We start from the raw sequence: 25,391 nt of genomic DNA, 5'->3' as shown, positions 1-25,391 counted from the left end.
TTCCTGTACGTGCCTTTACAACTTTCGTGGGTACTCTGCCATGGAGTCGCAGATGAACAAAGTTACAAATATCTAGGAAAATGATACAGTGAGTTAAACAGCACAAGGAAATGGCATTTTGCTATTTTGCTATCATTTACCCTGATGAAAACCTAAGGCAACTCTGTTGAAGATAGGTTATTCCAAATTCAGGGTACTATCCAGAGCCATATTTGGCCTAGTCATAAAGCAGTAGCAATTAACTTCAATTTCTATGTCTTAATGTGATGCAAAGCTGACTCCTGTAATCATGTTTTATTTGTGGGGAGTTTCAGTTCCTGTTACTCTGTTTCCAGTGGTTCTTTAAGTATTTGTTGTTTGCACAGTTAGGGGTCCTGTCATACAGCATTTACTAGGTGAAGCAGTGCTTTAAATGCTCTCACCAATTTTAACATGCTGAAAGTGAACACTTTTGGGAAATACAATTCCACACTTACAAATTAAAACATATCAAAGTTTTCAATCACAAGATTTCAATTTTATTTGTGCTTCATGTGTTTGTGAGGGTGATGCAGTAGTCTTAAAGCAACAGTCGCCAGGACATCTTGGTGAGAAAGAAAAAGGGAAATAAAAAAAGAATGCAGATTAATTACTTTCATGGTGAGAATCCAAGCAGGTTTCAATCCCAAATTGGGGGAAAATGGGAATGGTACAAGAAATTAAACAGAAATCTGATTTTGTAGACCTGCCTTGTACTAAAGCATGCTGGGGACGAATCTTTTTAGGCGTACTGAGAGAAACAAATGCTTAGTCAATAACCAAAATTCAAAATAAGCTGGCTAAATTCCAAGTAGTTGTGGCTTTAATGACAACAAATTAAATTTATTATAAAACAACCTGGTCCTCATTTTTATACTTCTATGCATTTACTAAATAGATTTGGATTTTAATTTAACTAATTAATTGGTGGAGTGAAAGAAAATATGAGTACTGTACCACTCCTAACCAGACATATTATTTATGCAATCTTCTTATACCATAACCCAGTGTGACCCAGGATAATTGATAAAACATAAACATTCCCATGATGTCAAATTTGAGACTTAGAAGTTAAGGTAAGAAGATCAAACAAAAATTCATCTAAGTGTATCTACTCCCCTTCTTGTGTCCCTCTACTCTGCCTTATTGGCTACCAAGAGAGCAGCCCTGGCACCAGTAACCAGCTGCTGTGCTTCAGTCTTTAGCAGCTGTTCCTATTCTATGTTGATGGCTTGCCAATGAGAACCATTGATAGGGCAGGGTTAGTTGGGGTTGCAGGTGTTTGATGGAGCTATTGTCAGAGAATGAGGGTGTGAGTAGGTTATAAAGACTACTCTGTCTGCCTTCTAAAGCTCTCTTCTTCCTTCATCTTTTGGGAGGGACGAGTTGAGTTGTGGCTTTCCCTAAAATTAAGGTAAAAGATATGACTGATCTGCTTTGAGGGTGGAAGTTTAGGTTTGAATTGCCCAAGAGTGGTTGGTGTTTGTTATGGTAATAGCTGTAAGTCAGTGTTTTCTCAACACCTAATATTTATATAAACTAAGGTTTGTTTGATGTATCCCAAGAGAGATCCTAAACATACAGAAATGCTGGTTTAGAGGTGTCTTTATGGGATCAGTTGTCCTTTTGAAAGAAGAGATGGCGCTACTTGCCCTAAGAAGGCTGTGCTCTGTTGTGTGTAGCCTTAATATAATTACCCAAGGGAGATTCCAATATTATTTATGAATGTTCAGTGTGATTATTGGCAGTCACCTAAACAAAATCTGTAAAAAAGGCTTCAAAGAATGAAATGTTCTTAGTGTGTAGAACCTGGTACACTCTCTGCCTTTGTTCTGTATGTGGTGTATTAGTATTTCTCCAAGCTGTTGTTCTTGTACAGTATATGGTGTATACAGGTTTTATACTAAAACAGAGCTAAAACAAGAGGAAATAGATGCCTTTTCAGCAGGGTCTTTAATGCATGCTTTTAGAGAGCACTGACTAATAGCATATAATCTCTTCTTACCGAGAAAAAAGGAAAAATGATTGATTCTCACAAGATGTGATATTTTGCCAAAAGCCTTGACTTCTCTAGTGATGTAATTCATTGTAAGCTATTTGCTTTTTACTCTTAAACTAAAACCACATTTCTATCAGGTTAGCTAGAATCTTCAAACTGGATCTTAAGGAAACACTCAAGGCTTCTCTTTTTAAGACTACTTGGCCTTTGGGACCTGACTCAGCATCTCAAGGACACATGGGGCTGGGTTTGAAAAATATTAAAACACTTACCTGGTTGGAATCTGATCACGCTTTTGCTTCAGTATGCAAACATAAGTTTTATTTTAAGATAGGGAAGTCTTCTGTGACTGGGGAGATGGAGAGGGAGGTAGTAAAGGAGGGAGTGAAAACACAGACTTGTCTGTCTTTAGAAGGTGCAGGCTTAGCTCTATTGTAAGCAGGGAAGGTAGTTTTCACAGCATAAATTAAGGTTTTAAAAGCTAAGCATCTAAGCGGAAGACACTGTTATGTACACAAAACTTCAGTCTCTTGGTCTCCTTGGCACTCTTGATGCCTTTTATTCTAGACTCTACTGTACTAATTTACAAAATGTTCAAGAGATTAGATGTTATATTATGTTCAAATTTAAGTATTAAATGTTGTTATTTCTCTGCTTGTTGCTATAAGATTTTTTTGCTAAGTTTAAACTGTACTCTTTTGCTCCTGCCTTCCATTTCTTCTGGAAGAAGAAATTTCTTCTTTCTGCCTTCCATAGCTTCAGAGCTTTGGATGGAGAAGGTGAACAGCTTGCACTTGATATCGTCTAGTGTGGGTTTTTTGGCAGAAAAAAACAGGCAAAAATGATAGTATATCCTAATAGTTGAAAATAATGTGTGAAGGAGTTGGCTGAGTTGTGAGGCACTTAAAATTACCTCGGAACTTGTCTTCAAATGCTGGCCAGTTATAGGAGAGGCAGATCCTGTATGTGTCCAGATCTTTCCCTTCCAAGATAGATATTTTGGTGAAAGGATTAGCACTTAGTTAATGATATGTGGTGGTGCAAATAGTATTCACTCTTATTAGCTAAGGTATAGGCTTCAGGAAGTCAGAAGAGGTATGCTTTGAATGCTGAAATAAACAAAAGAAAAGATGTGTAATCAGCAATATCTGCTGGGATGCTACAGCTGTTGTAAGAGTGGGCCATATCCACTGTTCTGGCAGTGTGCTGGTTACAGTAGCTGTCTATCTTATTATCATCTTTTTCACACCTCACACAATACTTCCTTCTGGTAGGAAAAGCTGGCTATCAGATTTTTTTAGGAGAAAACTAGTATGCATTCCTAGACTCTAGGAATGCCCAAATATGCACTTTAAGACCAATGTCTTGCTCAGAACACAAAGGCATGTCTGTAGTTACAGTATGGATGCTCTACAAACAGAAGTGAACAGGTAAGCAGCATTAAATCTAGATATCTTCACTGAATGCTTCTGTTTTGTTCCCTTCAGGTTAAATGTGTAACGATATTTGAGCAAGTGGATGTACAAACTCCCTAAAGATGTCTGTTCAAAGCCAGCACTGTGCCATTATTATGAACCCTCCTCCACCAGAGTACATAAATAACAAAAGCAGTGGATGTCAAACAAACCAACTTCAGTACTTACAGAGGGTAGTCATGAGAGCCATGTGGAGACACAACTTTTCCTGGCCGTTTCACCAGCCTGTCGATGCAGCAGCGCTGAATCTGCCTGTAAGAACCATTTTGGAACTGGAGTATTAATATGTAAATTATATCAACGTTAAAAAGGTTTTTTCTAATGCAACAGATTATGGAAGACTATTTTTGCTATTGAACTGCTGTCACTAATCCAAGTCTACAAGAAAAGTGTTTTCTTTCTAGAGAAATGCTGCCAGGGATAAAGTATTTCAACAGCCATTGTGAAAACTTGGCAGCTTCTTTTTGTTAGTGACTGAGACTTTGTTGAAGTTTGGCTTCTTTTTCCTCTGTTCTGTAAACTGGAGTGCTGCTTTGTGTAAGACAACAAATGAGAAGTGCCTTACTTTTAATAAGTACTACCAGTAGAGCTCTGGAGCCTCTTGAAATCAATATTCTTTGGGACTTAAAATGATATATGTTACATGGAAGAACAAGGAAAAAATATGAAGTGAAGAATTCCTGAACACCTATGTTTTTGGTACCTATGACTATAGGGGAAGGTTTTCCTTTAAATAAAATACTGCTACTAATATAATGCAATTCTCTCTTGCAAATTAGCTTTCATAACTAAATGTGTAAAAATATTCATGTCCTAATATTAAGATATGTTTGATGATTTATTCTTTCAATACCCCAGGATTATTACACTATCATTAAAAAACCTATGGACTTAGGCACCATAAAAAAGCGACTGGAACACAATTACTACACAAAAGCTGCAGAATGTATTGAAGACTTTAAAACTATGTTCTGGAACTGCTACATGTACAACAAGGTAGGTGGAACACCAACTCTTACCAGTAACTGGTTCTACTGAATGATACAAACAAGTCTAAAACAAGCACATGGTTATTAGAATATGCAGTAAGTTAGTTGACATTTTATTGTTGTTTTCAAACTATTTTCTCTGAAGTCTTGGGGAGGTTTTTTAATCTGGGATTGACTGAGGATGTAAGTGAAGTCTTGCTTGCTGTTCCAGCAACTGAGTGCATAGCTCTTTCTGCACAAGAGCTCCATATCCAAAATCTCTGGGGTTTAGCTGCAGAGCTCGTGAACAGCAAGCACTATGTCACTGCTGTACAAGTCCAAGGCTAGCAACCCTGAGCCATGCTCTGTTCCTTCAACAAGTTCAACCTAATGAAGTATAATCATCTCCCTGTGCTTGGGTATTTGTTGGCTGTGTATTGGTATCTTTGAGCTTCAACAGCTTCTTCGCAACACAGGGTTAATAAGGGAGTTGCAGATCTGCCCCCTTGGGCTTTTGCTGAAGAAGCATGCAGAAGTAAAGGAGAATTTTTCAATGGGACAGTAAGAGAGATTATTTAAATGGTGAATTTGCTGTAAAGTGAGTTGCAGGAGCAGGGATGGCAATGATTTAAAGACCTCTCTGGTACTAGTGGCTTTTTTTGATCTGTTGGTGCAGGACTCTCTAGCCTGGTAGTTTTATGAGATAGCTCCCTTTACTGCAGCCTCTTTACTGAATGGTGTTGACCATATTTTGCAGCCAGGTGATGACATTGTGTTTATGGCTGAAGAACTAGAAAAAGTGTTTATGCAGAAAATAGCCCATATGCCACCAGAAGAACAACCAGTGAGTCTCAAGAAAGGAAAGAGTAAAGGGAAGAAAACAGAGGGTAAGGCCTGTGTTATATGCTGAATTTATGATATATTAAGCAAACAGAACTGGAAACCGAGTATCTCATTTGTCACAGCTCAACCCTGGAACAGTTTGGGTGTTCTCTACTCTTTCCAGAACAATCAGACAAATAACAATACTGCTATAAGGCTTTAGATTTTTTTTTAATTTAAAAAGTTCCTTTTTTTAGAAAAGGACCTGACTTCCAATTCAGAGACTGTCATGCTGCTCAACATTGTGTTATATAAACTAATAGGTGTGAACATCTGTGGGAAGTAAACAGAGTAACAGCTGACAAAGACATGAATAATCTAATCAGCCAAACCAAATACAGAAAAACATTGGTCTAAATTGTTGTCAGATCTCAGCAGTGGAGATCTGTAGTACTGCTAAGCAATATATGCAGCTATTACCTATGCTTAGGAAACATGAACCTACATGATGCAGTCTGCACTCTTTGCTACTTGGTCTTTGTGTTTGTAGACAACAACTTGATACTTTCCCTGGCAAGAACATTTTTACTATATACAGAAGGTAGTATGATGCCTCTTTAATCTTTGGTCTGAAGTTAACCCACACTGTCTTGAAGCCAAGTAAGGTGTGACTTGGCATGATATTGTAGCTGAGACACTAAAGGTGTGAGCAGAGGAGGATACCAATGTTGTGTAAGTAACAAACATTCTGGTTTGCATTTATTTATGGCATTCCTGTATAGGCTAGTGGTTATGTGGACAGCTGGTCAATTTGACCATGACAGAAATTAACTGCAACTTTTAAGACTTAACTTCTAAAATTTCCTGTATTAAAATAACCAGAAACATGGCAGGCCAACCCTGGGATTTCAAATGAACAAAGCACAAATGAGAAGCAAGCTGAAAGCAGCTTGAAAGCTGAACAGCCTCCAGTGATGACTCAAGAGCGACAGCAAGTTACATTGGCTCCTTTGTCTGCAGCCCAGCTGACTGCTTTAATGCCAGCTGCAGTCCCTATAACAAAAGTAAGTTTCCTCAAATAACTTTCAGAAAGAAAGATACTGAAATTGTTCCTTCAGGCACTTATGGCAAAAGCATAGAAGCCATGCTTATTGCTGTATGTTTATGAAACTTCTGTTATGATACAAGACAGTAAGAGATCTCTATTAGATCTTCAATGTCTCTGCTAAATACCTGGGCCAGTACTAATTCTAGAAGTTAAATGGAAATTGGGATGATTGCTTGGCACATCATTTCTTATAAATGTAATTTTAAAATGTTGTTCTCAAAGAAAAAAAAATTAGATGATCCTTCTTGAAGTGTATTACTATATATACTTCTGCGGGCTTCACCTTGAGGATAATTGGTTTTAAACTACTAAAATAAAGATCTAAGTTCTATTTAATAATTTCTCATGCTTTTCTATGTAAATCAAATACTTGTTTCTTCAAAAATTAACGTTTGCTTAAACACTGTGTAACTAGCCTGAGAGGTGATGTTTGTAGCTCACAAAGCAGATTCTTGTTACTTCAATCTGAGCTGCACGCGAACATCTGAAAAGATTCCTGTATTGACTTAGTTCTGGTTGTGCCCTTCCAATGAGGAACAGGCACTTTTGCCAGTCTCCCCTATAGTGTATATTTACACTTCACTCACATGGAGTCTGAACACTGATGATAAAGCATGCATTATATGGCTTCCAAACCAAATACTGCACAACTTAGAGAAAAAAAAGATCAACCATTTAGATAAGGCCCTCAACCAGGCCTAAATTAAATTGCAGTAGTCTACCCCCTTCCTGTAACTGTCAACTTGCAGGTAATTCATAACCTGCCAGTTTCCTGGAATCTTCACAAATGGCTAAAATCTGACCACAGCCTGACCTGCAGTACATCTGCTTCTTTCCTTTGCATTTAAAATGGAGCTTGGTGTGCTAGTCTTGTAAAACCTTGTTGGTTTTTAGTCTAAGCTTGTGGATTTGCTGAATTCTGCTCTGACTTCAATAGCTGTACAAGTTCTGACACTTTTTTTGGGCTATCCACACAAAAGAATTTTCTAAAATTGACCATTCTCTTCCTGTTCTGGACACTTGAATATTTTTTTCTTTTCTTAGGCAAAAAAAGGTGTGAAAAGGAAGGCTGACACTACAACTCCTACTACTTCAATAGTCACAGCAAGTGGTCAATCTTCTGCAATGCTTAGTGAAAGAAAAGCTATTAAAGGATGTAGAGGTGAAAATGAATGTATGGTAACAAATAAATTTCTGAAGAGATCCTTTTCAGATTCTCAACAGCCACCTGGAATTGTTAAAAAGATTCACTTGTCAGGACAACTGAAACATTGTAATGCAATACTTAAAGAAATGTTTTCAAAGAAACATGCAGCATACGCATGGCCTTTCATAAAACCTGTAGATGCAGCATCTTTCTCCACTGGGGTGAACCAAGCCATTGCCAAATGTCCTACAGACCTGTGTGCCATTAAAGTAAGTGTGTTTCTGGGGAAAATAGGCTATTTGTGTGATTACAAGGTTTTAAATGTGTTAGCTGAAAAGGTGCCATGAAAGCTGCTTTTTCTGTGAAAGACATAACAGGCCTAGAAACCAGATGCATTTCTGTTTCTCAAACTTAGCCAAAGTCAATAAAAGTCTTCTGAGTCTCATTGTGACACATAGTGGCTAATCTACCTAATTGCTGAAAAAGCTAATATAAGTAGTGAGGGATTTCTGATCTCCATGAAGCCCTTCCAAGCATGCCACATGTTAAATATCTGTCTGTACACACAGTGCTGTTACTAATGCCCTATTACAACGGCCTGTGTGGGTCGCAGTTGGTGAGAGAGAGACGGTGAATCTTGTATCTTGATCAGAAGGCTTATTTATTAATATATGATATATAATACATTATTACTATACTAATAGAATATAGAGAGAGGTTTGCAGAGCTGCTAGCTAAGCTAAGAATAGATAGAAAAGAATCCACAACAAAGTTGTGTCCAGGGACTCAGTCCCCTGGCTTGCACTGATGATTGGCCCTTAATTATAAACATGGAAAATGAGCCAATCAAGGTGAATCCTATTGCATTCCACAGCAGCTGATAATAATTGTTTACCTTCTCTTCGGGGCCTCTGGCTCCCGAAGACACAGAAATATGAAAGAAAAGGATTTCTGTGGAGAAATGTCTGCGACAATGCCCTATAAAACAAAATGAAATTCTGTCAAGTCTTCCTTTTCCCTCAATCTCAATGTTCTTTAAGTGCCTGAGAACTTCTATACTGGATGTTTATGTAACATGTTTCACCTTTTTAGTGGGAAGCAACCATTCTAGATGGAGATATGTGGAGAGCTGTCTGTGGATGCTGAGTGTATTTGTATGGGGTAAAATATTTAGCCCAGTGAAGCAACACTTTTTGGGGAATGTTCAGTTTTAATAGCTTACAGAACTATCTTGAAAGCTCACTTGCACAATACAAAGGTTATTTCCCAGTTTCTAGTCCATTTGTTTGATTCCAGCTATTATGGAATAAGCTTCATGTAAATACTATGCATAGAATCAAAAACAGATGCTGAGTTCAGAACCAAATAAAACCACCCAAACGTTGTCTTGACAAGTGCTGAAACTAGTTCTAAAATGTCTTTCAGCAATTACAATTATATCTGCTTAAAAGAGGAAAAAAAAATCTCTTACTTTGTTAAAGAGACAATGTTGAAATGAGATGCAGGTATTTCCATAACATTTTTTATAATATTTACTGTCTTAATACAAGCTGAACCTGAATATATATGTTAAAATTCTTGTTCCTCCTTTCTTTCTGCTAGTTCATGGAGATACTGTATACTAAGTGTGCCTTAAATTTTCTTTTCTTCTAGAAGAAAATGGATAACTTGGAATATAATGATATACAAGAATTTGCTACAGATGTTAGATTAATGTTCATGAACTGTTACAAACGTAATTCTTCAGACCATGAAATAGTTGCTATGGCAAGAAAACTTCAGGTGAGTTATCTTTTAAGTCAGACTTGAAATGGAATAGTTCATCTCATGCCCTGATGTAGAATCTACTAATATTACTGAACTACTGTGTTGCTGTGTAGTTCTGCAAATAGTAGCTGCATAACACTTTCAAAAATCTGAAAAATGTGCTGTTCCCAAACCTAACTCTTCAGGATGTTTTTGAAATGCACTTTGCTAAAATTCCTGATGAAGCTGTTGCGAGTGACGATCTGCCACAGCCTGTGAGAGAAATGACAGAAGCTTATTCCAGTGAAAGCAGTAATGAAAACTCTTCAGAAGAAAAATCATCTGAAGATTCTGAAGAGGAGAGAAAAGTGAACCTCAAAAAGCTTCAGGAGCAAGTAAGCATTATTACTTATTGTGTGTGACTTAATATCTCTCTAGTAATGCCACTTTCAATGGTCTGTTCCAAGACTTAGCAACAAAAATCAGTTTTCAAAAGGTTCTATTAACTTGTATTTTTAATAAAGAACTTTAGTCCCATTTGGAAGCACTGCCAAATGTGAAGTGAATAGCGCCTCAACAAATACCAAGTGAGCAACAGTTCTACTACTCTTGCCTACCACTTCTTCAGAGGAATCTCAAACTTCTTAAAAAATAAAAGCGTGTTCCTGTGGTATGAGAGCCTCCAGGCACTCCATATGTAGCTTAGTGGCATATTCTTCCAACAGGGTCATTTCTTTCACATGGTCAAAAAGCATTGTTCCTTCCCTCAGTCTCTTTTGAGCCATACAAAAGCAAGTTGTTAATTTCTTCTTCAGAGAGCTCAGTATGAGAGAGAAAAGAAGGTATCTCATGCTAACCAGTGAAGCAAAGCCATGCTTCATATTAGGAGTGGGATGGGTGTTACTTCTGCTTGAACATAGTTTTTAACCTGTTGCTGCTGCATCTATAAACTCTGGGGAAAATTAGCATTTGTTCCGTTAGTGAAATGAGGGACAGATTTCAGTCCTTGACAGATTTGCATCATCAGTTTATGGATGTAGGCAGAAGGATGAACTTAAGCGTACAAGCCAGCCTTTACAGTAGTGAGGTATTTCAGAGATTTCTAATCTCATCATCTGACCATCTTCTAATTCCTGAGGTTTAAACCAAGTTGTGTTAAGCTCTTTTCTCAAATTCTTAGCATTTCTCAACTAGCCACTTTATATTGCAAAATGAGATGCATGAGCCCAGTCCCACTTGCTTAATTCAGCAATGCTGTAGAAATGTAACCTAATAAGGCATTTATGTGCATCCCAAATCCCTGAAATTAGAGAGGCTGTTGGAAACCCCTGCAGTGATTTTTTTTTTTTTCTGTTTTTGGGGGAGGTGGGGGGGTGTGTTTGTGTTTTCCTGACAGAATGCTAAAAGCACATACTGTTAGAAATGTTTGCATAAAATAAACAGTCCTGTATCCTCTAGATGCATAATCTGTGACTGAGATACAATATAGTAAAATGTTTGGGAAATAAATCTCACTTGGAAAGCAGACATCCTATTAATATCCATTCAGCTGCCACTAACTTCCTGTGATATTCAGGACCAGTTTATTGTTCCTCCTACATTGCCCAAGGTTATCAACATTCTGTGGGTTTTCTTGTTTTCTTTTTGGTTTTGATAGCTTAAAGCTCTTCACCAGCAGTTGTGGGTTTTGACCAAAGCATGCTTATCTAGACCAGGAAAGAAAAAAGGGAAGGCTAAAAGTGAGAAAAGAAAGAACAAGGAAAAAGCTGAAATGAAAAGCTTGATTCAAAAGAAGAAAAATCTGAAATACATGAAGAAATCTAAGAGAAAGCTCTCTTTAAACATGTAAGTGTGGGGAACTTGTGTGGGTGTCAGATTATTTTAAACTGCCGTTACTGCAGTACACTTTTTTCCTGCAGTCAATCAAAGAACACCATGCAGCAGGTCTTGTTGGCACATAAGTCAGAAGATGAGGATGGTGCCAAACCTATGAATTATGATGAAAAACGGCAGTTGAGTTTGGACATAAATAAACTCCCTGGAGATAAGCTTGGGAAAGTAGTCCATATAATACAGTCAAGAGAACCTGCACTGAGGAACTCTAACCCTGATGAGATAGAAATAGACTTTGAAACTTTAAATGCTTCAACACTCAGAGAACTAGAGAGATACGTAGCAACCTGTTTGAGGAAGAAACAAAGAATGCAGGGTATGTAGCATAAATGATTTTTTAAAAACCCATTAGATTTGTTTTCTGGTTTTCTTTCATGTTAACTTCTGTTTCACATGCAGCTAAAAACCCAACAAAGTCAAAAGAAGAACTTAATTTTGAGAGGAAACAAGAGTTAGAGAAGAGACTACTGGATGTCAATGGTCAACTAAACCCAAAGAGAGAGAGCTTCAAGAGTAATGTGGCTCTTACTTTTATTCATTTGCAATGGAAATAGCTTAAAGTGGAATTCTTCCCTTGGGCTTAAGTTGTTTTAGGTATCTGGAGATTGTCTCCTCACAATAGGTGGGGTCTTAAGCTTCCCACTGATAGTCTCAAGATTCTTTCTATGTTGAGTGAGCTGGAGTCACAGCAGCAAATTTGGTCAGTTCTTTATCCTGTCTAAAACAGTTTCCTTATTCCTGCACCTAATACTTTATTACAAGTAAAGATGGTAACAGTTTCAGAAATTAAGGGGCACTGAAAAATTCCCCTATGCTAATATATGAAAACATGGGGGGATGTGGAGGGTCACACAATCTATTTGTTTGCAATTAACTTTCTGTGGTTTAGAGACACAAGAATAACCAATTCTAGTAATACTTGTTATATGGCAGTGTCATATACCAGTTTTGTCATGCTAACAAAACTGGTATATCAGTGACAGGTGTGCTGTGTTACCTTAGACTTAAGAAAGTGTCCTAGGAGAAAAATTCAGTTTTTCAGGCAATAATGCATTTCAAGATCAAAGCCAGAAAGTCAGTGCTTACTTGAGCTGTACACTTACTGGTGGTTCTCATCAGGGGCTGAGAATGGATCAGTGCAGCTGATGCTGCTATTATAAGTCAAGCTGTTCCTCGTTAAAGTAGTGAGTGCTGTTATTGCCCTCCACTGGATATCTATTTAGCTCCTATGTAAAATCAGCTGACATGATAGAAGCAGCTCTGGAAGACACAGGGACATGTGTATCCAGCATTAGCTCAGTCAAGTCTTCCTGTCTGGTATGCATAATGCCTTGAAAATATCCTACAAAGAAAATGTTAAGGAGCTGAAATCAGTTATTAACTATATGTTCTGAGGACAGCGAAGAAGCTGCCTAGGAAATCTTTACAACTGGTATCTGGCTTGTTTACAAGAGCTAAATCTGGACTTGTGTCCAGGGAAACAGGTATCCATGTAACTTCTCATTTTTGAAGCTTCCACAGAGAAAAAACTTTGAAAAAGGTTTGATTCCAAAATCATTGTAAGCTGAGTTAAATCAACCCTGCAGATGCAAAATAGTCAGATGGTGGGGAGGTGGCAAAAGATGGCAATTTTGGGAGTGCATATGGCTAGGGAAGGAAGAGCTGGCTGTAGATAAAGAACTCTGCAGACAAGTCTGGCAGCAGCAACGTGCACACAAACACACTCTTGACCACAGGAAAGCTTATGGGGGAAAATTGCTTGAATTGTGTCTTAAGTCTACTGTTTTAATTTGCTTCAGAACTGTAAACTGTGATTACAGCTTCTCCTTGGGTATTTCATTCATTCAAGTAGCTTGCTGCTGGTAAATCCCACTCCTATGGTCTCTAGAGGGAAGTCTTTGTTTTCAAGTCCACTGCTAAATGGACAGTAGACAAGGAAGTGAAATGAACTCTTGCATGGGAGAATAGACCTAGCAAGGTTGATCACTGTCTTGTATAGGAAGAATGCTCTATTGCAGGTTGTTCTGAATTTTCTTTTTCTCCTGCAGTTGAAAACAATGCTGAGTCAAGTACTGGGCCAAGCAGACTGAGTGACAGCAGCAGCACCTCCTCAGCTGGCAGCAGCTCTAGCAGTGACTGTAGCTCCTCAGATAGCAGTGACTCTGAATCAGGTTAGAAAGTTTATTTTTGTTTGTGTAGGCAAAATATCTTCTCTCTTAGCATCTACTGTTCCCCATGCTTACCAAGGATTTTAGTAATCTTTGGTTTGGTTCCCTCCATTTTCAAGGCTTAATTCCAATGCTATGAAATGAAATGAATGCCTTTAATACTGTGATGCCAGGGAACACAAGACAACCAAACCCCTAGTACATCCGTTCAACTTACCAGTGAAAATCTATAGGGACCAAAATAAGCTAGCAAAAGTTCTTTGTATCTAACCTGGACACTTGACAATAGAGCTATAGCTTACTCATGTAGCTTTGATCCCTTTTTGAAAGTGTGATTCACTTTATTTTCATCTTCTGGTCTGCACCTGAAGGGTGACCTGAGCAACAAAAGTGCTTACAGCATTAACTGTAGAGGCAAAATCCACCCTGGTGCTTAAAATGTTTTAAGTTTGTTCAGCATCAGAACACTGAACGATGTTTCTCTGTACACAGAACTCTTTAGTTTTCTAGGACAGAATATATCTGCCAAACTGGAGCTCTGCAGTGTAGATCTCCATATGAGGTACAGGGTGAGATGAATGCCCAACCCTCTGCAGTGTGGGGGGGAGCAAACACAGTGAATCAATGGCAATGGAGACCTTGGTCCTGCAGAAATCTGTGGTCTCTTGTTATATCTGGGAGAAATTCTCTAAACACATCAAGCTCAAGTCAAAGTATTCAAGATAAGAATGTTCCTTTCACTGTGAGGTTGACTCTAGGTACAACTGCAGCTCACACCTTCTGTGTGTGAATAATGAAACATATGTGAATGACTGATTCAGTTTTTTTCTATCCCACTTTTTCTGCCCACCTCACTGTATTTACAGTTACAGAAACCTGTTCAAAACAGACTGGAACCAGGCACAAATGTCCAGCTTCTATGGAAAAATCTAAGGTAAATCTGCCTGGAATGGATATAATGATTTTGCCCTAAACAAATAACAAAGTTATTATACAAATGACCTTGTTAAAGTTATTTTTTAACATATAATGGTAATAGAAATGATGCAGTTTCATCAGGAAATAATAAATATGGCTTGAATGCTCTTTGTTCTGTAGGACTGATTGATATGAAGATGTCCCATGAGCTGTTTTTAAAAATACCTTATGCATCTGTATAGGAACAGATATACTGGGAGGTTTTTATCTTTTATTATCATTGTGGTGATTGTGTTTGATGAAGAAGGGCAGAATGCTCCATGTATCCCACCCACCCCCAAAAAGGGCAAATAGTCTCCAAATGGATCTCTGAGTATAGAATTGACCTAACAAACAGTGTAATGCTTTTTAATCTGTTAATACCCTCACCTCTATGCCTGAAAAGAAATACATTGTACACTTATTTTCAGGGTACTTTAATGTTGTTTATTGTTATGGTATTATTGGAACCAACAGCAGTTTTATCTAGAAATAATTCTTAATGCCTCTTAGATTGAATTGCTCTATTTCTGTATTATACAGTGGGTGTTATTTCTTGTCAAGGTTAGCTGCTTCAAGAATTTCTCTTGAAGCAACCAGAGAAAGAGACCTTGATTTTCAAAGCGAAATCACAGCCAAACCTTCATTCTTCTTGCAATAGACTGACTTTCCCTTAAAGTACAGGAAACTAGGCTGCAAATTCATTATTCAGCTGCTCCTTCTGCATCTTCATAAGCAAAGATTCAGAGAAGGAATTATGCAACACTCTGTTTTTGCTTAAGAGCCTCAGCCTCTGCAGTGACAGAATGACAGCAATGAACTGGAGAAAACAGGATCCAGGAAATGAGCTTCAGCTTGGTCAGTTGTAACAGCCCCTTACTGACCTCCTGAGTAGCAACAAACATCATACTTGAAATCCTCACATTACATTTTGTTCTCAGGGGTTTTCTGTATCTGTCAGACCAAGGCAGTGAGTGCGCTGTACCTCATGGCTTTTTGTCATCTAAATGCTTAGAAAATGATGGATCAGTATCACAATACAGGGGGTACTGAATCTGATAAACAGTGGAAATAAGGAGTGGTGGGAAAAGAGGATCAGATAACTATTTAAAAAATTTGGCTGTATTAACAACTGCAGTCTCTTTATAGAGAATGCCACTTTGTTTACAGAGGACACCCTGCAATGCTGGTCTGCAAGCACAGCCCTCCTCTCTCACTAGCAGCTTGCAAATTCATGGATCATCTGAACTGCAGCAGCAACCTCCCAATGCACTGCAAATGCTTCAGTGTAGATCACTTAATCCATCAGAACAAAACACTCAGACTCTCTCAGGTAATACCTTTATGCCTGTATTTGACTGCTGAGGAAAGAAGGGTTGTCAGGATGCCTGTATTACCAAACAAGCTTATCTTGGAATTTTGGAGGTTAGCAAGTGGATAACTGAAAAAGTTCTTGCAGAGTACGGATTACCAAAGAGCACGATGGAAATTAAAGCATGGGAACACTAAGGATTGGCTATGGGTTTCAGCTTAGTGGGACACTTGTGGTGGGGCAAAGTAGTATTAAAAACAGGAAGTGTTCGTGCTTCCTTCCTATGAGATGGAAAAGGACATCTTAATGAACTTGGAGTTACAGAAGTGTTGAACACCTTGAGGCAGGATTAGAGGCTTCAACCCCTGCCCTCTACCCAAGTTCATGTCTGAATGCTTACTTGCTGAATGGAAGGCTTGGTGCCACAAGTCCTCTGAACGGAGTGTTGTTGTCTAGACACATCAGATACATGAAGTTGCTTAGGAACTTGATCCAAGGAGCTATTTTCCCTCCCTCATTTAAAAAAGTCTAATAATGTCAGACACGACTAAGATTTTTGGTAGAAGACAGCATGAACTGGTAGCTGATTAACTGAGAAATCAATTAAAAACTAATTAAAAATAACTCTCTTAAATCACGTGGCTAGAATACATATCTCAATACTGAGTTACTCCACAGATCTAAACAGTGACCTAATTTTGAGATGTAGGACTGCATTTTACATGACAGGGGAAAAAATCATACCCTACTTCTTTCTTAGGTAAAATCTCAGCTGTACCTGCTCTGTGTGATGCTCCAGACCAGCAAACTCCTCAGAGCACTCCAAAGACAAATGAGTCTTCTGTCACCCACTCCAGAAATGTTTTTCCAGAGGTGAATACGTGCTTCTCTCCAATTAATTAATTTCAAACAGTATCTGTAAAGCATGTTCTTACCCTTGAAGTAAGATGTAATACAGTACTTCAGGCTTGCATTTGATGCAATGAAGGCCATTTAAGGTTTACAACAAAAGTTTTCTGAAACCCCAGTGAAAAAGTGATTCTTATCCTGTAACAGGGTATTACTTCATTGCCTATTGGCTGTAAAGGAAAGTTTGGCTGATCACATAGTGTACTATAAAGCTTATTTTATTTCTTTTCAGGGCTATAGCTTAAACTTAAGTAACTCTTGCACACTTACAGGTTAAAAGTCCACCCTGTAAACCAAAACCTTTACAAAAGAGGGAGATTATAATATGTGTCTTGGTTTTGTAGAAATATCAATTTCACAAACTCAGCAATACTGAGGCTCTACTGGGGAAGTGTGATGCCTTTCATACCTTTTCCTAAAGCTGTGGAAACTGGGGCTTTCAGGGTCTACATGAGGTTGTAAAATATTTAATGACTGTTGAGTTCTGTCTTAATATGTTCTTGGAGAGTATTCTGGTTAGAAGGGCCTCTGTGGAGCAAAGGAAGTTATTGATGTTACTGCAGCATGATCACTTCCATCCTATGATAATTAATAATCCTTCTGAGCATGGTTGGAAATTTAGTTGCTTTAATCAGGCTGTAATAGCTTTATTTTTGGCAATGGATAGAAACTGCCTCTTGACTCTATGAGCCCAGGAATGTGTCCTGCAAGTAAGGATGAAAAGCAGCTCACACCTTCCTTTTGGTGTCCACTGTCCAAGGTAGCAGGTAATATAAAATTGACTCAGTTTTGTGGAGCACTGTTCTTAGTTCAAGGGATTACTACACAGAGTAATCTTGCACAGAGTAAAAATACCAAAGATCACAGTCACCCTTTGCCCTGAGCCACAAGCTAGAGTGCAGCAACTGCCTTTAAGACAACTTTATTCTGCTGTACCACGTTAAGGGTTAAAGATCTTGTATCAGTTTCTCATGCTCTACCCACTCCATCACTTGGGATTGCTGAGCTGTGCATATTCTAAATCTGAAGTCTTCATTTATGAACTTGCTTTGTTTACCATGAGTGAAATCTATTTCTTCCTTGGTGTTTACAGAAGCTAGAGCTGCAAGAATTTACTGCTCTAAGCTTCTAAACCTTTAATCCTGATGCTGTATAATAAGAATCCTCATATGCTAAACACAAGTAATATAAAGGATGTATTTTGAAGTCTAGCTTCTCTTCTAGGTGTCCAACACCATTTTCCAAGTTGACAGTGCTGACTGGAGTAAACAAGCTGAGCAAACAAGACATCTAGACAAATCAAATAAACTGCAAAACAAGACCAGCATGAGAACTGCTGATTTAATATCTATAAGTCGAGAACAAAGTATGTAATGTCATAATAAAAACTGTAGCTATTATCAGTGTTGCAAAGTTAAAAATGCACAAGAAACTAGTTTAAAGAAATATCAAGCTTGAATACCTTGTATATTATTCACTTTGCAGGATAATGGTTGGATATGCAGTTTTCCCTTGCTCTTCCTTTTTTTTTATTTGCTGCTTAAAAACAACAAAAAAAGTGAAATTAAACTGATGTTTGGTTCTTGTTCTGTGTTAAAATATATAAAGAAAATTACTTTTTGATTTAAGAATGTGGCACTAGGGATACATAAACCAGTAAACCATGAAGTCTGAGAATTGATGATTCAATCTGTTGAACTTCACTGGCTTCTGAAATGTCTTCTGCTGAAGTTTCATGGACCTCTTTTCCCAGAGCACTTTGTGTGTATTTTGAGTTATTGTCTTTGGCTCTTAGTGACAAGGATCTGACAGGAAATCACTGTCAAAGAGGCTTTCACTATGGAATAAACTTGCAATTATTACAAGAACACTGGCCCTCTGGAAGCTGCATTCTATACTTCATATTTCCAACTAAAGAATTGACTGAACATCCATGCTCTGTGTGTACAGTATGGCCAGACACGATCATTTTGGTTTCTCCTTTACTCTTTGCCCTCTAGAACACCTAGAGAAGAAGGGAAGAAACTTCTGAAAACTTCATGAAATTAAAAAGCAGAGCCTGTTCACTGATGAGTTCTTATTTTTGGCAAAGAATAATGCTAAGCAGTCGCAGTGTATTAAAGCAATTCTAAAAATGGAGATTTGATTCTCCATGAATTTCTATTAATTTTAGGGTCTTAAGACACCAAGCCATACATCTACTGCCCCCTTTTGCTTAGACTTGCAGCAGCTGGAATTGGTACATGGCCTCAGCTAAGATTTCTGCTAACAAAGTTTTGTGGCTCTGAGGTTTTTCTGAAAACCCCTTTAATGACAAACTGGCTGAGGGTTTGATACTTTGAATCCAGCATTTATTTGCATAATTTTAAAAAGTGTTACCCGAAGTTTTTTTACTAAGCATTTACTTAAATAATGAAACATCTCAAACTACACTAGAGGATTGCTGCTGAATGAGATAAAATGTGTTGTTAATCTCTGGTTTGAAAATAGTGTTTGGGGTTTTTTTCCCCTCAAATAAAAAAGAAGTAACAGGATGAAGTATTTGTATATGGGTAGGCTGCTGGAAATGGGAGGACGAGCCCTTGATGGCTGGCCTATCTGCTTTTAAATAAAAGTAAATGGGGCTGAGAGCTATAGGTGAAATGAGTTTGCATGATCCATCAGGTAACCCTAAAGCTGGAATCAAAAGGAAAGAGGGCTGGGTGGGAAGGGGAGGAAGTGTCTAAGTGGCAAAGTGTTGTGTTGAGCCTTCCTGACCAAACCTTTAAAGCATTCTGCTGGGACCTCTCCTAGAATTAACCAGGAGTTAATTTCTCATCTATAGTCGAGCTACCTATACTTTTTCCTGCCCAAAAGTGGAGAGAAGTGGTCCAGGTTAATTTAAGCTTAGGAAATGTTTGGGAGAACTTCTGTCATTTTGAACCAAATAATAAACTGCACTGTAAGCTTTTTAAGTCAATTCCTGGAAAGACTAAAGATTTATCATTTAAATTTGAGAAAGAATCGTCTATAAAATCAACATGGTCAAAAAAGTCTCTTTTCATTTTTCCATCAGGTCATTGTACACCCAATGATAAATCTAATGATAAAAACATACCACAGCCAATGTCTGAACTCCTTCCAAGAAAGGTAAGTGATGCTCAAGTTGTGTTTGAGAAGAGGCTGAATGTAGTTACTAGCTTGAATAACTCCCTGACCTGGATCTTCTCTAAAAATTGGTTCTTTTACAAATAGAATATTTAGTGTACAATAGGTCTTTGTTATTGGTATAATCTGTATAGATTTATCTCATTTTTAGTGTTAAAACCAAACGTCTCTCTTCATTGCACAAGGTAAAGCACATAAGATACATGCACACAAATATATATTCAATATGCCCACATTGCCTTATTAAAATATGGTTTGTTTCATCTAGTTTTAATATTTAAACAAGGAACTAGTGTTCCTTGATCTAGTTCTGCTATCCAAGTTATTAGTGTGCTTTCCCTAACTGATCCAGTAAAAAAATAAGAGTAGTGTGGAATATAGTCTTGGTACTATTGGAAAACCTGTTCTGAAATAAGACAAAGCACTTCTAATGACTAAAGGTATTTGTAACAGTTGAGCAAAATGTCTCCTGGCATACAGTAAGTTACCTTGATTGGAAGGACAGAGGGATTTTCTTATCTACTAAATTCTTCTCTTGTAATCAGCTAATTGAAAACATTAATTCAAAATCACTAATACTAAATCATGTCAACCTCTGGACCTAAAAAGTTTTCTATATCATCTGTGGAGCTAAAATGTTTCTAGGATTTTTCTTTAGGCACTTAGGTTTCAGAAAATTATTAACTAACATGTTGAATTGAATTCCAAAAATATGTATTTCCTTCATAAGCACATGCTTCTACTAGAAGGAAGATTTCTGAAGAATGCTGGTTTTATTCTGATTTATGCTGTGAAGAAAATGCCACAGGGGAACAAACAAAACCCACAAGCCTAATATAAAACTATTGTTGTGTAAGGACTGTGTATAGAAATCAGATGGACTTCTGTATTAAAACCCTGTCAGTGGACCTTGTGTGAACTCAGCCTTGTGAATTCATGTTTTCTGAAATGAAATAGTGGAGAGGTAGACTTAAATAGTCAGAATAGCTACAAAGGCTAACGTTTGTTGGTATATTGCCAAAGACTCTCAAAGTTGATGAGAAAGCACATTAAAATCTGCTCAGATTGCTGCATATGCACTAATATCCTGCCAAAGGAAAAATATTTTGGTGTAGATATTTCCAGCAGGCCTAGTCAAACAACATTGTGCAAATGTAAGAACTAGGCAGGTAAAGTAGTTGAAGAGTATTTTTTTTCCTCTTCTGTGTTTTCCTTTTTCTGGTAACTTCAGGATACAGAATTGAAGACTGTAGATTCCTGGGTAAGCCTGTGTAAAACAATGAAGCTTCCAGCTCCAATAAAAGCATCTGCTGAGAGCTTCAATCAGTTCAGGGATGCAGTACTAAAGAGGAGTGGGCAAGTGCAGGAGGCAAAAAGGTCCCTTGGGCATGCTGAGAGGGAGCTGCAAAATCTTCCACAAGAAAACAAAAGATTTGTAGCTACTTCTGTGTAAGTATTATTCTGGTTTTTGCCTGTATGATACTGGAGGGCTTAGTTATTCAGGGACAAGGGGTTTGGGTTTGGTAATTGCCACATGTCAGATGAAACTGGGGAGCTGTACCATGCTAAGCAAAACTGCACATCCCAAATGCACAGAGCAGCCTTTTCTCTTCAAATCAGTACTATTTCAGCAATCAGAGAAACTTCCCAGGAACTTCCTCCTTTGTTGTTGCTGTTAGTTTGCTTCTGGATTTTTTTGTTGTTGTTTTTGTTTGGTTATTTGGGGTTTTTTTGGATGGAAGGGAATTTGGTTTTTGTTTGGGTACTAAGGTGAGAGGTTTTGGTCCCCTGGAGCACTCATGACCAGAGTTCACATTTGTCCTATTTTCCTACACCTGTAGCCAGGAATGTCCTCATCTTAGTGCTCTCCTACGGGGACACAGGAAAGTCCAGTCTTTGAGAGCATGTTGTTAACGTAGCTATACAGGGGTTCCAGTGTGCACCACTTCATGCAGCAGAATTCTTTGCATTGCTGTAGAAAAGCACCTTCCATAAGCCCCTGCTCCCCTGGCTGTTTGCAGCTCCTGTTTCAGGCAGAGCCCTGAGGTCTGTGGCCATGCTGAGCGGGATAAATGACTGCCTGCTAATTACTGCATTGCAGTAATATCCTGGAGTTTGTTTGCCACCTTTTGGAAACTGTTTGTAATATTCCCCTCTTCAGTAGTCTGCTTTTTTCCCCTTGCCTCTTCCATCCTGTGAAAGATAAATCTGAGCTGGTTCTTAAATTCTCCTGAACTTGCCCATTGCTGGTTGTATTAGAATAAGTCAATTGGTTGGATTGTTTTATTTTAATAATCAGAGCATTTGAGAGACTTAAGAGTATACTCCTCGTTCAGAAATTAGTGAAATCTACCTCAAATAACTAACTGAATAGGAAGAAGGTAGAAAAAAAACATCACAGCCCAAGAAAGTAACAGAAAATAAAGAATTTCAAAGCAAGTGTATGTAAATTTTGTGTAGTGTATCTGTAAATCCCACATGCATGCAGATTAGAAATGGGACACAGGAAGCATGAACCTACTACAGCCCAACAATTGTGTGCACATAACTCTTGTGAAGGGAAATCATTTTGAAACAATGTGAAAGAGACCCTTTAAGTGCTAGGCACTGATTTAAATTATTTGTAGAATTCCATCAGGTTGTTATGAAAAAAAAAAAGAACTTTTATCCTATACTGATTTCCTCTCCTGTCTTTAAAGGGGCCCTGAAAGCACAAGATTGGATGCCATGGCAGTGCCAGACTGTGAGCTTGAAAAAGAAATGCCTAAGAGTAAACTGCCCGAAGCTCAACAACATGTTCTTGATCAGGACCGCAACTTGGCTAGAAAAATGGAACAAGAACGCAGGAGGAAGGAAGCAGTAAGTTTCTGACTCTTGCTAAACTATTTTATTTTTCAACTTTACTATAGAATAAACAAATATTACATGAGGTCCTTATTTCAAATGATCTGAATGATTGAAGAGTTACTACCTGAAGAGTTAGTGCAGAAAATGCAAGAGGAAACTCAAAGTACATCTTCAAGTGGCATGATATGAAAAACCATCTGCTTGGTCCTAGTATTCCCATAAGTTTAGAATAATTATGTGGTAAAAAAAACTCAGAAGAGGAGTCCCCGCCCTCTAAATAATTTCCAAACTTGAGTGTTGCAAGCTGTACATCCTCCTTAAAGTGTTACATGTCACAAACATGCTAGTCCTACAGTTCTGGTGTGAAATACCACACCTAAGCCTTTTTAAAACTAACTGGTTTTACTGGTGACAGTAATTAGTGTTTTCTAATTGCTACCTTTTTAAGATTGAACATTTTTAAAAAATTCATAGTGTTGTAGAATGGAATGTAAGTACCAGTGTGAGACCATGCTGGATTCAGGTAAGTTCAACTGAAGCTTTCATCCTTCAGCTCTTTTCTGAGCGCTTCAGCAACACACACTCTCAAACTTGTCATAACAGAAAAGACATTCATTTTTGAGAAGATGCCTTATAGTTTTCTTTTAAATCTTTAAGTATTTGACCTGCATAGTGTCCATTAATGTTTGACTGCTCTGAAAACACACTTGTTTGCTTTCTTGCAGACAGCTTGGATAATTGATGTGAATCTGCAGAGAGATATTATGGCATCTTTCGAAGAATATCTTGACTGAAAGCAGTAGTTTATATAGAACTTAACTTCGAACTGCTAAACCCAGCATAGTTTTGTACTAGTTATGATCTTAAATATTAAGACCACTTTAAAGATCTTCTCCAAAATGCTTTGTATTAAAAGCTTGTTCACTAATACCTGAAGCGTCACAAGGTTTATTTCTTTTCACTGCTTGTTTATAACATGTATTCTGTTCTGCTGAGCAGTAGAATGGAGTTGTTAGTTCGATTACAGTTTCATCTGTTGTTTCTATCTGGTATTACAAAGAATCACTGTACTGTGACACACCTGTACAAAATCTGGGCTGTGACAAAAGGATCTCTCTAGAAGTGGTACTGTCTAAGGGAGGGGGTGTGTAACATTACTTGTAATCACAAAAACAACTTCCATGAACTCTTTAATTTCATCAGTAAATCTTATCTACTTGCATGTATTTTAAGGTCCAGATGTGTTTAATGTATTTTATGTTAACATAACATTTAGCTAAGGGTGTAAACATGTTTGCCACATAGTTCTAGTTCTTCTCAGGAAGAAATTATGGCAAACTGGCTCCAGTGTGAAAGATTTTTTGATTGATATAAGATATTATTAGTGTTGAAAAATTTTCTGATAGAAACCAGAATGTGTAGTTTTTACATTCTTGTTGATTATATACAGGTATGGGAAATAAATATGGGACAAGCAAAACATTGTTTTATGGAATTATTACCAAAACACAATGTGTATTACAGAAATGCTGGGTGGAAGGGGGGCCCTCTTCAGACAATCTAGTTTAGTAGTCTCCAAACCCTTTTTGCCATGTACCCCATAATTTAAATATTTTAAGCATAGACCCCCAAGACATATATATTTATTAATTTATAAATTATATACACATTATAAATATTCCACTGTAGTAGTCTATTTTTTACATTATATTATAATATTTTTAATTTCTGTTTTATTTTTAACCCTGTTTATTTATTATTTTATTTTGTAATTTAAAAAATTGTATTCAATATTTTATTCCCACACTCCACTTTGAAGACTACTGATCTCATTGAGCCTCCTACTCAAAACTCTCTCCCAATAGAGAACTTCAATTTGTCAAGTTCCTGGATGAAAAGTGAAGGTAACACTGCCAGCTCTGATGAGGTTCTGCCACAGGCAACCTAAGTAACCTAAGTGAACAAAACCTTCTACAAATAACTGAATTTTCAGAGAAGACAATAAATTGCTTCTAAATTCAAAAATGCCAGCTAAAGCATGCCCAAAAATGGTGGCCTAGTCTTTCAGGTAGCAGGCTGATGAGTTAGTGCTAGTTCAAATATATTTATTCAATATAGTCATGGATCTTCAAACTCTGCCATTGCTGGAATGGTATCATTTCATTCAACAGCACAAAGAGTGTGTATGGCAAATGCTCAGATTGGGCCAGCACCCTGTGAAATGTCCAGGGATGTCTTGGCTGGAGGCATGTTCAAGTTGTACGCTGTTTGGGAGATTTGAGGACTTGGCTAGAACAGGGATTTGGGATGAAAGATGGGTTGTAATGTAAAGTGGTGCTGTTAGGATGTCTTTCATATCCACATCAAAAGTGACCTGCCTTCATTTGTCGTTTATACATTGTTAAGAGTTATCTGTCCTGCAATAAAGTGCTGCAGTTCACATCTAGGACTCTCTACTTTGCTGTCACTTGGATATACTTTCTCTCTGGGTTTATGCAAGCTCAAGAGCTCTTGCTTTGGAAATAGGAGGTGACAAGAGGGAAGGGCAAGAATTCCCTCTGAGCATTTCATCCATTGGATACAGCTATATGGGCATTGTTGGTTTGAACTGCCGCTTTTGTCACTTCAAAAACTAATTCCAGCTTCCGTGACTCTGTACTGTCGCAATGGGTCACAACGTCAGTGCTGCTACTGCTAATCTGATAAACCCTTTATTTGCAACCTCCAAGTCACTAGGAGAGGATAATCAGTTCCTGTCCCCAGCAACAAGCCTCTAGGGACTGTTTGCCCAAAGCCACGAACATGCTCAAAGATGCAGAAATACCACTTGGGCAAATGATCACCCTGCAAACAACAAGCTGCTTAAATAAACTGT

The 25,391-nt window shown here is 37.8% G+C and overlaps 1 protein-coding gene across 7 annotated transcripts; it reads left to right on the top strand.

The window, feature by feature from the left end:
* Window positions 1–1,304: 1,304 nt before the first annotated feature.
* Window positions 1,305–23,986, top strand: BRDT (bromodomain testis associated). Of its 7 annotated transcripts, XM_058808337.1 has the most exons (20): window positions 1,305–1,432; window positions 3,505–3,746; window positions 4,351–4,488; window positions 5,218–5,347; window positions 6,165–6,346; window positions 7,435–7,806; window positions 9,191–9,319; window positions 9,490–9,678; window positions 10,941–11,128; window positions 11,203–11,492; window positions 11,576–11,689; window positions 13,225–13,347; window positions 14,211–14,278; window positions 15,472–15,634; window positions 16,374–16,486; window positions 17,747–17,888; window positions 19,578–19,651; window positions 20,901–21,118; window positions 22,369–22,528; window positions 23,242–23,986. In XM_058808337.1, exons 2-20 carry the CDS (start codon window positions 3,555–3,557, stop codon window positions 23,308–23,310), a joined length of 3,054 nt encoding a protein of 1,017 aa, XP_058664320.1. In that variant the 5' UTR covers window positions 1,305–1,432; window positions 3,505–3,554; the 3' UTR covers window positions 23,311–23,986. The 7 variants fall into 7 exon arrangements, 4 of the variants coding, with proteins under 4 accessions (XP_058664320.1, XP_058664322.1, XP_058664323.1 ...); XR_009274922.1 differs by lacking the exons at window positions 22,369–22,528; window positions 23,242–23,986 and adding an exon at window positions 17,190–17,289 and having other exon boundaries at window positions 20,901–21,036; XM_058808338.1 differs by lacking the exons at window positions 1,305–1,432; window positions 3,505–3,746 and adding an exon at window positions 4,046–4,191.
* The last annotated feature ends 1,405 nt before the right edge of the window (window positions 23,987–25,391 follow it).

Source organism: Ammospiza caudacuta, chromosome 7 (genome assembly GCF_027887145.1).
Source record: "Ammospiza caudacuta isolate bAmmCau1 chromosome 7, bAmmCau1.pri, whole genome shotgun sequence".
NCBI lineage: Eukaryota > Metazoa > Chordata > Aves > Passeriformes > Passerellidae > Ammospiza > Ammospiza caudacuta.
This window is presented reverse-complemented; position numbering and strand designations above follow the sequence as displayed.

Coding starts and splice junctions, on each gene's coding strand:
- BRDT (XM_058808337.1), top strand. CDS start 3,555: ATGTCTGTTCAAAGCCAGCACTGTGCCATTATTATGAACCCTCCTCCA. Junction 9,679..10,940: donor TCAAAAAGCTTCAGGAGCAA/GTAAGCATTATT, acceptor TGGTTTTGATAG/CTTAAAGCTCTTCACCAGCA. Junction 22,529..23,241: donor AACGCAGGAGGAAGGAAGCA/GTAAGTTTCTGA, acceptor GCTTTCTTGCAG/ACAGCTTGGATAATTGATGT.